We start from the raw sequence: 15,393 nt of genomic DNA, 5'->3' as shown, positions 1-15,393 counted from the left end.
TCTCCACCTCTGGAAGATGCTCCTCCACAGCAGGAGGATGCTCCGCCACATCCAGCTCGTCGCCCCATGAATGCCTTCCTCATCTTTTGCAAAAGACATCGAGCTCAGGTGCGTTCAACAAGACAAATTTTAAAACGGGTTTCCACAAGTTGTTCTTTGCATTTGTGACTTCTGTTGTCTTGCCTCCCTTATTCTGGATTTTCTTATGTGCTATTGTCTTTTTGCCCATTGGATGAGCAAATACCACCCGTAGAACTTTACATTTATGTGGTTTTTAATTTTTTCTTCAATCCACATCACTCCTCCTTCTCGTAAAATATTATTGTAAATTAGGTGCCGCTTGTATGCTGGAAAATACAATATTTGAAAATGAGTAAGTTATGAATAGATAAACTACATTTCATACATTTTGTCTTCAGGTACGGGAGAAATACCCACACTTGGAAAACCGGCAGGTGACAAAAATTTTAGGGGAGTGGTGGGCAGACCTTCCAGCTCATCAGAAGACATCCTATACTGAGTTGGCAAGGCAGTACAAAGAGGCCTTCCTGCGTGCCAACCCAGATTTCAAGTGGTACAAGATCCCTGCACAGCCCCCACGACCACCTCCTGCAAGACCTTCGAATCAGAAGGTCCCGAGGTGCAATCCTCTTCCTACAGATGGTGCCATCACATTTGGAAAGCTTGCTGGTACTATAACATTGATTTTGTTTACCTTCTTGTTGTCTATTTTCATAGCAGTTTGTCCAAAAATGTATAAGGATACTTAATGCCATTATTTCAAGATTAAAAGTAATATTAAACAAGATATGATTTGATGGCAATTACTTTTAAGTGTTGAATAGATAAACTGGATTATACAGTGTTTGTTACCAGATCTAGATTTTTTAGAAATTTGAATTTCAGAGGGCAAGCCCTGTGTGCAGATTTTTAAAGAAGCACTGTATATAATAATAATAAGAATTGTCTAAGCAAGCACCAAGATATGAATTGTTAGTTAGGCGGAAACAAATCTAGCTTGTGATATGAATATTTCTCATTCTTTACAGATGAAGCTCAGATGGGTGGTCTAAGTACTCTCCTGTCAACAGCCTCCAACAGCAGTGGGAGCAGCAGTAGTACCAGTAATACCAACAGTATTGGTAGTGGGTCATCTAGCCTCACCACCTTCACCACTGCCTATGTGTCGGCAGCAAACACCTCGGCAGCTCGCTCATCTCCTATTGGTTCCTCGCCAAGTGTGACTTCACTTGGCACATTTACAAATGCCAATTCTACAAGCATCTCCTCAATGAGTACAAACACAATTGCTACCACAAATTTATCGTCGTGGAGTGGAACATTGCAGCGTCTCGGTCCGGGACCCGCCACTGCACATGATACCACCAGTACGAATACCTTCTACAACGGTCCCAAGCCTAACTCTGCAAACACCGCACCAGTCAGCCCCAGGGTGGCTGTTAGTGCAACCCCTCCGCAAGTTGAAAGTGCCACTAGTATGACTCCTCCCAAACCCCCTAAGAAGAGGTATCTGCACGAGAACCTGCTGCAAGCTCAGCAGACATCCACAGTACCTACGCCGGCACACACCCCACCTGACACCGACAAACAAAAGGCGTGTTCGTCTTGGACTGAACACTCTCAGGTAGCTAGGTGAATTATAGTAAATTAGTTGCCACATAAATATAGTATTACTGTATCAGTCATTTGTGCACGTTTATAAGTTATTAGTGCAGATAAAAATACTTTAATACTTCATTAGTCATTGGTACACGTAAAAATATTTTAATGCTTCATTAGTCATCGATGCATGTAAAATACACTATTTTAATATTTGGCTACTGTCTAACGTTTAACTACAGCTGTATTAACTGATTACTTTTGGTATAACAATTTACTGTACTCCTAAATCTATGCATGATGTTTTCCTGACATCCTGTATACCTGTTGTCTACCCATTGACGATTCTTGGGTTCAGTGTGCCTGTGGCCAGGTCTCTTAATATCACAATCGGGTATATACGTTTATACCCGCAATGAGGGGTATACATTTTTAAGATTTTTGAGGGGTAAAGGAGGGGAATAGGATGCTTCAAGACCAAGAATTTAAATTAAACTAATGTATGTATAGCATTCTGAAATGTTGAGGCCCCCTTTAGTGGTGTTATGCTGTCTTGCATTCACTACCCCAATTTTCTGACCCATCAAAAAGCCGATTAAGGGTAAATTGTTCAATTGTGAATGATGAGCACAGCCACTGTTACTGCTGCCCCTACCTGCTTCCTGTGCTCACCTATCACTGACTATCTTGAGGTTATCTTGAGATGATTTCGGGGCTTTTAGTGTCCCCGCGGCCCGGTCCTCGACCAGGCCTCCACCCCCAGGAAGCAGCCCATGACAGCTGACTAACACCTAGGTACCTATTTTACTGCTAGGTAACAGGGGCATAGGGTGAAAGAAACTCTGCCCATTGTTTCTCGCCGGCGCCTGGGATCGAACCCAGGACCACAGGATCACAAGTCCAACGTGCTGTCCGCTCGGCCGACCGACTATGGGGAGTGAAATCTAGCTCTTTACACCACCGCCTCCTAGCTGTTTATACCTGGCATGCTAATTACCCCCCCCTCTCGGTATTAATGTTTTTACCATATTTGTTTTTAAAGTTTTGGATGGAATTGGCTTCCTCTTCAGTGCATTTCACTTTCCTACCACCCATACACGTGGTAGGAAAATGCAATACACTTTCCTTACCTTTTATCTCTTTAACTCGATTGCATATCCAGATTCCACCAATGTCCCCTTGTTCTACCTTTTTTTTTTTATTTTATTAGGGTTCCTTTATCCACATTATACATTCTACTCAAATTCCTGTACATTGTTATCATACCCTCTTTGGTTCTTATCTAGCAAATTCTGTACTTGTAGTGAGCAAGCAGACCCATGGAAATAAATACAGAGCAGTGATATACACAGTGACAAATTGCAAATGTAGCTCATTTTGTTTATTTTATGTTTTCAGAAAAATTCCATAGATGACAAAATCAGATTGTCGTCTCACTGGTCTCAAGGTCCTAGACAGCGGGTTGAGTCTGGGTCTCTTACAGATGTTGGGGCCCTGGAGGAGCAACATAGAAGAGTAACCAATGGCTGTATCAGCACTAGTTCCCCTCATAGTATTTCTAGTGTGTCTTCTGCTGAGCCAGGTCACCACTTTGAGGTCTCTCACAGTCCTCTGCACGGGACAAATGGCCCCTTGTACGGTCACAGTACACCACCAGGCCAGCCTCACACTCCTCCGCCAGACGACCAGCCACTTAACCTATCAACAGAGACAACATTGTTTGCCTCGCAGCAACAGTTGATTAATAACATTGTAGATAAAATGTGTAGTGCGCCAAACTTAAATAGTGGAAGTGGTGATAATCGTTTGGACGTTCCTCGTTTCTTCCGACCGGAAAACTTGAATAATAATAATAATGAAATAGAAAAGCCTGCCTTCCACAAGGCTATTGATGCCCGGATAAATGGCATGTGTGATGTGAGTTTACTAGTTTCAAAAACTATTGATTTTGTGATTGATAGAGCGTATGATGAAGAAAAGGAAAAAAGAGAAAAATTACTAAGAGAAGATGGCAAAGGACCAGTCATGGAGACTAAAAATAACAGTTCCAGTAATGGCCCGTCACCAGGCGAACTAACAGCAACTGAGGAAGTGCAATCGGACCCGGCGAAGACTGAAGCCAAGGAAAGTGTGAGCTCTAGCAGTAACAACATCAGTAATAGTAACACAAATGGTATTTCCAATCCAAATATGCGACCAAGAAAGAGACCTAAGGAAGATAGCACAGAGGAAACTGATGCCACTCAAAAAAAGGTACTTTGGTTGATTTTTTATATAGCTTAAATTAGTTTTTGTTATTGTCTATCCTGTCAGCTTTTGCATGACAATGAAACAAAATAAAATATTATTTAATAATGGAAATTGTGTGGTGGTGCTGATTACTGTATACAAATTTGTATTAACATTCCTCATATTTCTCCAACCTGTCCTCTTACAAATTACAGCTGAATTGGCCGTTTGCCCGTATGGCCGAAACTGGACGTAATTTAAAAATGAAAAAAATGGAAAATAAATTTTTGATTTTTTTTTTTCCAAAACAGTAAGTTAAGGGTTCTCTGGTAGGTTAGGTGGGCAGGAAATTCTCCTTAAGTTTCAAAACGTCATGAAAAATGTTAATTGAAAGTTTCCTCTCCTAACCTTTCCGAGTAAGCCAGAGGACTCAAAACGGGAAACAGTACATCACCTTCGTGAGCCGATTTCACTTAAAATTACGGCCAGTTTTGGCCATAGTGCGCATACGAGTGAAAGGCGACGTTATTTTTAAGAGGACGGGTTGATTTCTCAACATTCCCCATTAATTTTTCAACATAAATGAAAATAAAACAAATGGAAATGTATGAACATTATTGGCCTATGTTACTTAATAAATAAAACAAACATAACTTTCTTAGTTTTCTGGCAAGTAACTTGCAATGCATAGTAAAAATTCTTACACAGCAATTATCATCTTGAGTGATTGTAGTTTGAGGCGATCTGTGGATAGTCCCCTGATAAGCTAAGCCCACACTGTACTTCCCCCCCCCCACCCCCTTTCCCTAAAAAAAATATACAAAAGTATATGTATAAAAATACAGAGCCAAAGTAACAGTGCACCTCACACTCCTACCATCAGCAAAGAACTGAAGGTGGAGCTGTTGGCTGACTCAGGCTGACTCCCTTCTCCTCCCCAAATGAGGTAGTGAGGTGGGGCAAACTAGCTCGTGCTACTTTTGTGAATTTTCAATCATTTGTTTACATTGTTTGGGGGAAGATCTTTTGTCAGTTTGGAGGCTGCAATCTCGGTGCTAACCAACAGTGTTCGAAGAGGTATATTCATTAATACATCACATTAATGTGATTTCTTTGTGCATTATTATTATTATTATTATTATGATGTTATTAATTCATATGTGCTAAAGATTTCTCTGCTTGTGTATGCTGCAAAGATATCAGGGGGACTCGCTGTGTTGTTATCCATCTTTGTTAGTATAGTCTTGTATTATGTATTACAGTATGTTTTCATTAGGTATCTAATGTAATTTGGATATTAATGCAATTTTGTTTTAAGAATATTTCAATCTCAAGTTCAGTACTGTATCTCGATAATCTCGGGATCTCGGGATCTCGGGATGATCTCAGACGTAGGTCCGAATCCTCATCACGGCCCTTGTGGATTTATTCATTTGTTCAGTACTGTACTATAAGGAAACAAGACATGTCTACCTTAGGGACCAGGAATATCTTCCTCGACTGTGGTCATACTACAGTATAAAAAATAACTTGTGTATTTATTTCTTTATTTATGGGAAATTACTATGCATTATATTTAACAAAATTTAATGAATTTGTGCATTCTTACAAAACCACTAACACTTTTCTTAATTTTCAGAGACGTGACATTTCAAGTGGACGCAACAGTCGGGCAAATTCTAGAAATGGGGTAGGGGTAGCAGGAGGTCGGTCACGGGCACCTCGAGCCTGTAAGGGGAAGATCTATGAAGAACTAATATCAGAAGGTGTCCTGCCAGCTCCACGGAGATCACGAACACGAAATAGCCGGTAGGTATTTATGCTGAGCATAGTGCATATCTTCAAGAAGTACTGTACATGTTATGTCCTCATTTCATACATTTTCTGGTGGAAGAACTGTCAACTCCCTGAAGCTATTTCACTGATTAAGTGCCATACTTTAGAGCTATGTATACGGCATACATAGACGTGATAAAGCACCTAAATTATTGGGATCGTCTAAAAGCTCTCCAAATGTACTCACTAGAAAGGAGACGAGAGAGAGGTATTTGAGAGAGAGAGTCGCTTTGGCTCTGATCTCTTGTTTTCAAGAGCTGTTTTACCTCCGAGACTGGACCGGTCGAGATGGGGGTGCATTTACCTCTTTCCCCTTGGTCCGGCTGGAGTCTTACAGGGGAAGAGTGATTTCCCCTGGCTCCTTGGTTTCAGGTGCTGCCTGCTCTGTGTCCAAACCTGGACATCTTTCCGTGGCTCCACCTCTTTCAGAAGCTCGGATGGGTGACGTACCTCACAGGTTCAACCTCTTTGCCGCGTTCTGTGTTTGGACTTTTTGACATGTGTTTATCACCATTTATATGATTATCAGGGGGTTGGTTCATTTTATTCTCTCTACCGCTCATTTTATGGTGACCCCTTTGGAATATGATTGTTTTTGCTTTCCTTGACCTTCAGTTGTTAGGTAGGTGGGCTTCATACTCTGCTCCAGTGCCGGGGAGCAAATTCTGGCTCTTGTTCCTTGGTAGGCCAATAGAACTCCACAACTGATAACACCTAGTCTTAATGCACTTAACCAGTGTAATAACTTTCAGGGAGCCTCCGAGGGCTCACTCAGAAACTGGCGTTTCATTACATTCAACACTGGTTTTATGGGAAACTAATTCTTAAATGAAATACTGTACATGTATTTCCTACTACATTTTATGTCAAACATAACGTACTTTGCTTTGGTTCTGAGCATTAATGTCCCCATGGCCTAGTCTCTGACCCAGCCTTCTGGTCAACCAACCTGTTAGACACAGCTTCTCGCAACCTTATGTATGAATGCCTAAAGCTTATACCTCCTGTTAAATGAATTGATGATAGACTAGTAAATATAGTACATTCAAGTGAATTTGAGGGTAGAGGAAGAAAACCAAAAAGATTGGTGGACATTGTGAGTTGAGTGTGTGAGAAGGGATTGAATGTGAAGAGCCTCATGAGAGGTGGTAGGAAACAAGGAGGAAGCGGGCGATGAGTCACAATAACGTGGCTGAAGAATGTTGACCAGACCACACACTAGAAGGTGAAGGGACGACGACGTTTCAGTCCGTCCTGGACCATTCTCAAGTCGATTGTCGTGGTCCGTCCTGGACCATTCTCAAGTCGATTGTCGTGGTCTGTCCTGGACCATTCTCACAATCGACTTGAGAATGGTCCAGGACGAACCAAAACATCGTCGTCCCTTCACCTTCTAGTGTGTGGTCTGGTCAAGGAGGAAGCGGTTAATGAGTGGTTACTTTGTAGTTATCTTGTGTTGGCTTCAGGGATCAATGTCCCCATTGCCTCAAGGAGCCTTACATGCCTAGTTTGTAAAGTGGTGGGGTGCAGCTGTGAAAAATTTGATGCTGTTTAATCCATGTAGATGACATTTAATATGTAGGAAAGGTAAATGAATGACATGTCCCTTTTAAAGTTTACCTTTTCTGCTTTCTTATCTTTGAGCTAATCCCTCTGCCCCACGAGAGCAGGAGACGGCACTGATGATATGTCTGCCTGTCGTGCAGTAAATTTCATATTTCTATTGACTTGATTTACCTCATGATATGTGGAATGAGTTATGAATAAAGGATTGGTAATTTAACATTTATTTGTTTATAGATGGGAAGAAGTAGAGTCGAGCACAGTCCAGGAACAGGAAAATGGAGAACAGCAAGAGCAGAGGCAAAAACAGCAGCAAGAGGAGGAGAATGAGGAGGAGCACACGGAAGAGGATGATGCCGTACACCCCAAACCTCCCGAAGAAGAAAATGGGTATGTTCCAACAGTATGATTTTTTTTTTTTTTTTTTTTTTTTTTTTGAGATATATACAAGAGTTGTTACATTCTTGTACAGCCACTAGTACGCGTAGCGTTTCGGGCAAGTCCTTAATCCTATGGTCCCTGGAATACGATCCCCTGCCGCGAAGAATCGTTTTTTCATCCAAGTACACATTTTACTGTTGTGTTAAACAGAGGCTACAGTTAAGGAATTGCGCCCAGTAAATCCTCCCCGGCCAGGATACGAACCCATGACATAGCGCTTGCGGAACGCCAGGCGAGTGTCTTACCACTACACCACGGAGACTGCAATAGCAGCTCTTGCAGGAGGGTTAGATAGATCCTGTGTGTGCACATACCTAATGATAATGTGGACTATAGTGATACTTTTCAAATTCTGGGGCGAAGAGATTCTTTGTGCCAGAGTGCCCAAATCTCAGTTAGCATCCCAAGTCTGTATTTTAGGTGATAGTGTCATTTAGTGAATATGAGATGCTATGATGCTTATACTGGCATACAATGAGGAAAGCATCCTTAGGACCTTAGACAAGTTGCCGTGTCTGCGGCGCGCATTTGTCTGTGATTGCCACCTTATGACATTCCTATCTCTATTCTGCCGGTTTAATCACAATCCAGTTGTGTGTTTCCTTGGAGGGTCTTAGAAGGGAAAATAATTATAAGCAAAAATTGTGTAGCCATTATGACCATATAGCGAACTAGAAGGGGTACTGTACCTGGCTGCATCCAGTTCTCTCTTATATCTCTTTTTTTTTCCCTATTCCTCTCTCCACCTTTCTCCCCATCCTTCAATTTCTTCAAACATCGCCCCGCACTTTGCAAGTGATTTGGCCTGGGTTTGTATCCTGGCTGGGAAGGATTGACAAGGCGTCAATCCTTAACTGTAGCCTCAGTTTGCCTAGCAGTGAATGGGTACCGGGTTGTTAAAGAATTTGGCAGGTCGTATTCCAGGGAAAATTCAGATTAAGGACGTAGCTGAAATGCTTTGCATGCTAGTGGCTTTACAAAAATGTAAGAACTCTAGTATATACAAATCAAATAAAAAAAAACCTTCCCCCCTCAATCACATTGCATGCTCACCATGAGTGAGCATCAGTGTTCCTTTATCATTGTGGTTAACTCTCATGGCTCTGGAGTCCTTTAACCCCTTGCATCCTCTGGTTGTTGAAATACAAAATACTGGCTGTTTTTATTCTCTAGCAGATTTAAATGACAAATTTTGCTTGGTTCCCAGTCATATTAGAGTTACATCGAATGAACTTGTAGACACCGCCACTAAAGAGGCCATTCATACGTGTCCCATCTCCTGCAAAGGGATTCCTTATTTGGATATATACCCAGTCTTTTATTTTGCAGTCTATGGCCATTGCAAGGTTGTTGGTATGGCATTACAAGTAAACTGTGCACTCTTCAAGGTGACCTATACCCATGGCCTTCCTCCTACCACTGTAAGAAATGGCTCTGGTTAAACACGTCACCCATATACAGTACTTACACAAGGGACACTAATAAAGCAGTGGCCAGTTCCTTATTATCTGAACTGCATTCTTCCACTTAGTTAAACTACATAATGTCCAAATTTTCAGGATGACCATACATTTCGACCAGACCACACACTAGAAATTGAAGGGACGACGACGTTTCGGTCCGTCCTGGACCATTCTCAAGTCGATTGTCACGACTTGAGACAATCGACTTGAGAATGGTCCAGGACGGACCGAAACGTCGTTGTCCCTTCAATTTCTAGTGTGTGGTCTGGTCAACATACTTCAGCCACGTTATTGTGACTCGTCGCTTGCACCATACATTTCTTTTTATATTGTCTCTGGGTTGCTTGTCCCTCAATAGAATCCTTAGTTAATCTGATGCTGTTAATGTTGCTTATGTCTTTTTGTTCTTGTATTTTCACCTCTTGAAAATCCTGTTACAGCTAGTGCTACGTAGTCTCCCTGGCTTGTCGCCTTCCTTTGATAATTACTTACCTACTGTTCATTATGTTCAAATTAATACACACACACTTATTATGTTACTTCTCATCTCTTGCACAGGGAGTCAGGAGTTCGGAGGCAAGAGGATGTTGGAAGGAAGGGTCGACGACAACTGCGCCGGCTTCACCCAGAGTAAGGCCATTGGAGAATTATTTTAGATGATATTTACAATGCAAATGGTAAATTGAATAAATTAAACTTAATAAAAATTATGTTGTTTGGTATTTTAGGTTAATACTTACTATAGTACCATGTATTTACATTTACTTTTATCAACAGTGACTTTAATTTAGAGGCCAGGATTGAGGCCCTGCCATCTCTGAGTTTGGACGAGTTCACTCGTCGCAAGAAAGAGCGGAAACGTACATCTTCAGCATCTTCATCTACTCATGTTACTAGCCACTCCAATTCAAACTCCTTTCAAACACCAACTACTGCACGTGAGTTGTAGATCTTAATTTCACAAGTGGACATTAATGAAATTAATCATAGGGTCTTTAGTTTTGTTTAATATAAAATTTTAGACTTTAAAACATTAACTAACTATTATTCTGTTCATCAAAAGTCTAGTGTTTCATCCAAGGCATGGCATAGAACCGTTACTTAAAAACTCAAATATAATTTGTATTGTTTTCAGAGCCCACAGTAGGTGTAGTGAGCAGCAGCAGTCGTGTTTCAGCACAGGCAGACTCCACCTCCGACTCCTCAATACCTACATCAGCCACCTCAACATCTGCTACTGCTACAACAAGTGGAACTGCTACAACAAGTGGAACTGCTACAACAGGGGGAGTGAGTAGTAGCAGTAACAGTGGAAGTGCTGGAGGCAATGTGTCAGATGGAGAGCCTGCTGCTTCTCCAACGCCTTCTTCCTCATCATCTTCATCTATCAACACCCAACAACACAGTCCTCAGGGTCCTATTCTTGTTAGTGGAGGATCTGTATCCCCAGGAGAAGGACTGGTTGCAAGCTCTGATGGTGGTCCTCTTATTGGTTCACAGAAAAGGAAAGCTCGTAAACAGACTATAACAAGACACGATCCTGTTCATGGTCCTCTCCGTAGAGGTAAGTTTATTTCTTGATCCTTTGGGTGTGCATTCCATCGGGTGATGTAGTTAATTATGCTCATCCCATCAGGGAAAGTATTAGGATAAAACTCCCACGGGTACTCAGGGCTCCAGTAAACCAGCCTCTTAGACGATGTGCAAAATGATTCATATTCAGGATTTACTGATCAGGATGCTGATCACAATAGCAACACTATGCCTAGAGTTAGCGATAGACGTGTTATATTGGAGGCATTATGGCACGCGAGGTGGCGGGCGTCTTGTCAGTTGACTTGCGTGCTGATGCTATGCTGTGTGTGTGTGGGTCTATCAGACCACCTTAGTACAGTACTTTGTTACAATGCACAGAAATAGAATTACACTCCATATACAATATAACTGCAAAAGCCCTGACTTCTTGTTCCAAGAATATAGTCTTGTCACTAATATATGCACCATATTTTGAGTATAGCGATGCTCTACACATTTTATATAAATTTATCTAATTATACACTATTGCTATCAGCATCTAGATATTATTATTAATCATGAATTAGTGACGTACATAGTATATCGTAACACATTCTGCTTCATCATATCGAGTCATTTGCTGGGATGATTTAGTGGTAGTGTTTTGTGCTGTCCTTGGGTTATGATCATATCTACAAAACTGGCTTAGTGGTTTGTAATTGTGCATGAAAATGTAGATACATTTATATATATATATATTAGTATATTTTGGTAGCAGTCTTTCCTGTAGACATATATTATTAAATATGACCGAAAAAGTAAGATTAATAATTCTAACACGAATTTTCTCAATCTTTCGTACATTACGCTTCACTGTTGGAGGTAAATAAAAAATCACTTCTCCAAAATTCATTTTTATTTCTAGTCTGACGCGACACGGGCGCGTTTCGTAAAACTTATTACATTGAGTGGCATTGAGGTGGGAAGGGTGATGTGGCATTAACACAAGAAATATGGACCAATAGGCTTTCTACAAACACTTCTATTCAATACCCATTGTTTCTGTTCTGTCTTGTGTTGATACTTTTAATACCCTATTAATATCCCCTCCTGTTCTGTCTTGTGTTAATGCCACATCACCCTTCCCACCTCACTCAAATCTAGATATAAAATCAGAGATACGTTCTAATCAGTTGTGTATTTGTGAAGTCTTTGAAAATGTAATAAGTTTTACGAAACGCGCCCGTGTCGCGTCAGACTAGAAATAAAAATGAATTTTGGAGAAGTGATTTTTTATTTACCTCCAACAGTGAAGCGTAATGTACGAAAGATTGAGAAAATTCGTGTTAGAATTATTAATCTTACTTTTTCGGTCATATTTAATAATATATATATATATATATATATATATATATATATATATATATATATATATATATATATATATATATATATATATATATATATATACACATACACACACACACACACACACACACAATTGTTACAATGTAATACCAGTAAAAACAAAGTTTCATTGTTCAACGCAAATAGTACTGTATCTTAGTGACATGAACATACCCTGTATGTGTGTACCTTTGACTTGACGACATGAGTGACATTTTGCACAGGACCATGTAACAATTATAAAAAAATAAAGAAAACTTAAGTTTGTCAGTGACAAATCTCTCCAACTTTTTAAATATATTTAAACAGTAATTTTTCAGCTTAAGGTACCAGTGTATTATCCCGAGAAGTATCAAACTTTACAGTTTTGAAAGATGTCTGGTCTGTCTTTACAGTTTTGAAAGATGTCTGGTCTGTGTGCGAGACTGGGGAGTAAACGTAGTGAAAAGTTTGAGAGTGACCAGCTCGCTATTTCTCCATCTAATTTGTCATTTAGAAGTTTTACAGCAAATTTTGTATTGATCTTTGCAGATACAAGCGTGGTTGAGCAGAGTGTGTTGACCAGCATGGGTTTGGCTGCCCTGGCAGAAGTGGCACTCAGTCAGCCAATCATGAAACTCTGAACAGAATTAGGTGGCAAAAAAAAAAAGTTTAAAGTATGCTAAAGGTACGTATTGTTAGTATATTAAAGTATACTGGCACAAGTTAAGTCACTTCTTTTAGTCGTTATTTATACGTACATATTTGCAATAGTCATTGCAACCCGATATTCCCCTCCCCAAAAAATCATTTATAGACTGCTAAAAATGTTAAAACAAGTCTTTTTTCAATCTACAAATAATTACATAATTATACATCCTGTGTTGAACATTAGATTTTCAAAATATCTAGTTGAATGCATATTTTCAAACCAAAATTGTACTGTATCACTAAATCCTAAAATGTAATTATTTTTCTTTAATTCTTATTGGAGAAAATCATCTTTAACACGATCTGTGACTAAACTTACTGTTGGCTGTGGAGAAGCAAATAGCGTACTGCAGTTGACAGACAGAGTTTATGCTGCCTTATTGGCTGTTAAATTTGTCAATATCTATGACCTGTTGAGCTAACGTGCTTTATTAATTTTGACATTTGTGTATGCATAACGAGAGTACCTCGACTCCTGTGACAGCTACAGGATTAAAATGTTACGAGAATTATATATATAATATATAATTTAAGCAGTATTTAGACGGAAAGTGATTATTGTGCTCAAGATGCAGGGTGAGTTGAACAATGTGTGTGATGGTGTCTGTGATTTGTAATACAGTATCTTTTTAATACTTGGTCTTTCTATAGTGAGATTATCTTCTTACATGACCAAATTCTTAAGCCCTTTTAGTTAAGAAAATTACAAATTATTGTAGAAATTAGTACAATTGATAGCTTTTTTTTATTCATCAAGCAACGATTTTAATATCAGTGAGTTGGAAAAACAAGTGCTTCAGTGTTGTCAGATCTTTCACCGTGAACCAAGTCATGAATCTCTTTCGAAAGTGCTTGGGTAATTAATCCACAAAATTTATTTTAACGTAATAAACTGGCTGGCGAGAGAAATGAGAGTTCTGCATAATACCTCAGAGGCAGGTTTGGTTTGAAGCTTACAACCCTATTTTGACAAATACACAAGCCTTTTTATAGATTTTGAACCATTTTCAGGTTTATGATTAAGGGAACATTACGTACTATGTAAAGATCTAAATATAATTTTGGTAATTAGTATGTCGATAAACCATACTAGAAGACATTTGATGTCAACTTAAGATCTCCCTATCTCCTCAACTACTGCCTTTTTCCTTGAAATTGTTAGTCCACATGGCCCGTGGCCACCGAGTATCATAGTCAGGTGCCAGTGTAAATTAATTGTGCACTACACCTCAGAGGTAGCCTGTGTATTCAGAGATTATTTGATTTCTTGTCTCAAACAATTTTTTGGGTTACAGCCTGTTAGATACGTTGTTTACCATATCTATTTGTTTTAAAGCGATTATATTATTTTTAGCACATGTTCAGAACATTATCATTTCTTTAGTTTGCCAACATTAGGTGTTCTATTGTGGATAGTCAGTGTGATAAATATATTAATATAATGTTGATTTAAATGTGGGACAATTTCCACCACCAATTACTGTAGTGATGAGTCAGCTTATTGTAACAGGTAGATACACACACAACACACATTAAGTGTCACCAACTGTTGAGGATAAAAAGTAATACAAAGCCCGTACCTGATTCTTGGGGAAAATGTTTTATCTGTTGAGACCTTTTAGTTATGATGTTTCAGGTGCAAAAATTGTTGATTTTTACATCATAATGTAGAAGAAAAATGAGGGCTTCAGTGCAATGTTTACCCACTGATTAAGCCTCTTATTTTAGTGTTCATAGCCTTTACTAATATGTACATCCACTTTCACTTAAGTGCACTTGCCAGAAAGTAAGACCTAATAAAAGTGGCTCGAACTGACATTTCTCCACTAAAAAAAATATTTTATAAAATTTCAGTTTGAACAAGTTCATAATGTTATTAGGACTAACTTTTTAATAAGAAGCACCTTTGATAATGGTTGTGCAAGGAGTAAAATTTACCTTACTTAGTTTGTTGTAGTCTGTTATTGATATTTGTGACACAATGAGCGATTTAGAACCTGCTCAGGTACTTCAATAAGGTCTAGATTGCTTATGTTGTGAACATTAAAGCAAGCCTTACAGATAGCCTGGATCTTTGGATCAAAGTCGCTGATCTCGTCACGTATAATTCATTAGAGTAACTCATTTGGGAAAGACAAGCGTGCATTTATATGTATAATATTGTAATATAAAGAAGAGTAAAAAAAATTCCCTATATATGCAGATATATATGAATGATAATGTTAATAAATCTATTTATTCTAAACTATAATTACTTTTCTACTGTTTAATATTCCTTATTAAATCCTTTACCTTAAAATACAATTGTTTGCAGAAAATGGGTCACGAGGTATAGTGATGAGTGCCTGCAACTGTTAAGCTACATTCAGTGGGAATGTTGTGCTGAAACTTATTAACATGAAAGTGATTCTACAGTCACATTATTTACAAATTACAATAAGCATACCAGAGTGGAATGTTAGTCGTGAGATACAATGCTCTATGTAGGCGAGGAGTCACAATAACGTGGCTAAAGTATGCTGACCAGACCACACACTAGAAGGTGAAGGGACGAAATGTCGTCGTCCCTTCACCTTCTAGTGTGTGGTCTGGTCTACAATGCTCTAGTCTTACAATAAATGTTAAGGTT

General features: G+C 39.2%; 1 protein-coding gene across 3 annotated transcripts in view; it reads left to right on the top strand.

The window, feature by feature from the left end:
• Window positions 1-15,015, top strand: part of bbx (bobby sox) — a 70,660-nt gene extending 55,645 nt beyond the window's left edge. For 2 of the 3 annotated variants that reach the window (XM_069307907.1, XM_069307908.1), the window contains exons 2-11: window positions 1-108; window positions 420-690; window positions 1,050-1,645; window positions 3,019-3,873; window positions 5,489-5,658; window positions 7,486-7,642; window positions 9,715-9,782; window positions 9,930-10,090; window positions 10,288-10,716; window positions 12,606-15,015. The exon at window positions 1-108 is cut by the window's left edge and continues 54 nt beyond it. In XM_069307907.1, the coding sequence (XP_069164008.1) occupies window positions 1-108; window positions 420-690; window positions 1,050-1,645; window positions 3,019-3,873; window positions 5,489-5,658; window positions 7,486-7,642; window positions 9,715-9,782; window positions 9,930-10,090; window positions 10,288-10,716; window positions 12,606-12,697 (2,907 nt within the window). In that variant the 3' untranslated portion in view covers window positions 12,698-15,015. Of the gene's footprint in view, window positions 109-419; window positions 691-1,049; window positions 1,646-3,018; window positions 3,874-5,488; window positions 5,659-7,485; window positions 7,643-9,710; window positions 9,783-9,929; window positions 10,091-10,287; window positions 10,717-12,605 lie in introns of all 3 variants that reach the window. The other variant, XM_045768490.2, reaches the window with a different exon arrangement.
• Window positions 15,016-15,393: the final 378 nt, after the last annotated feature.

Source organism: Procambarus clarkii, chromosome 61 (genome assembly GCF_040958095.1).
Source record: "Procambarus clarkii isolate CNS0578487 chromosome 61, FALCON_Pclarkii_2.0, whole genome shotgun sequence".
Taxonomy (NCBI): domain Eukaryota; kingdom Metazoa; phylum Arthropoda; class Malacostraca; order Decapoda; family Cambaridae; genus Procambarus; species Procambarus clarkii.
The sequence above is the reverse complement of the archived record's forward strand: the minus strand, read 5'-3'. Positions and strand labels throughout refer to the sequence as shown.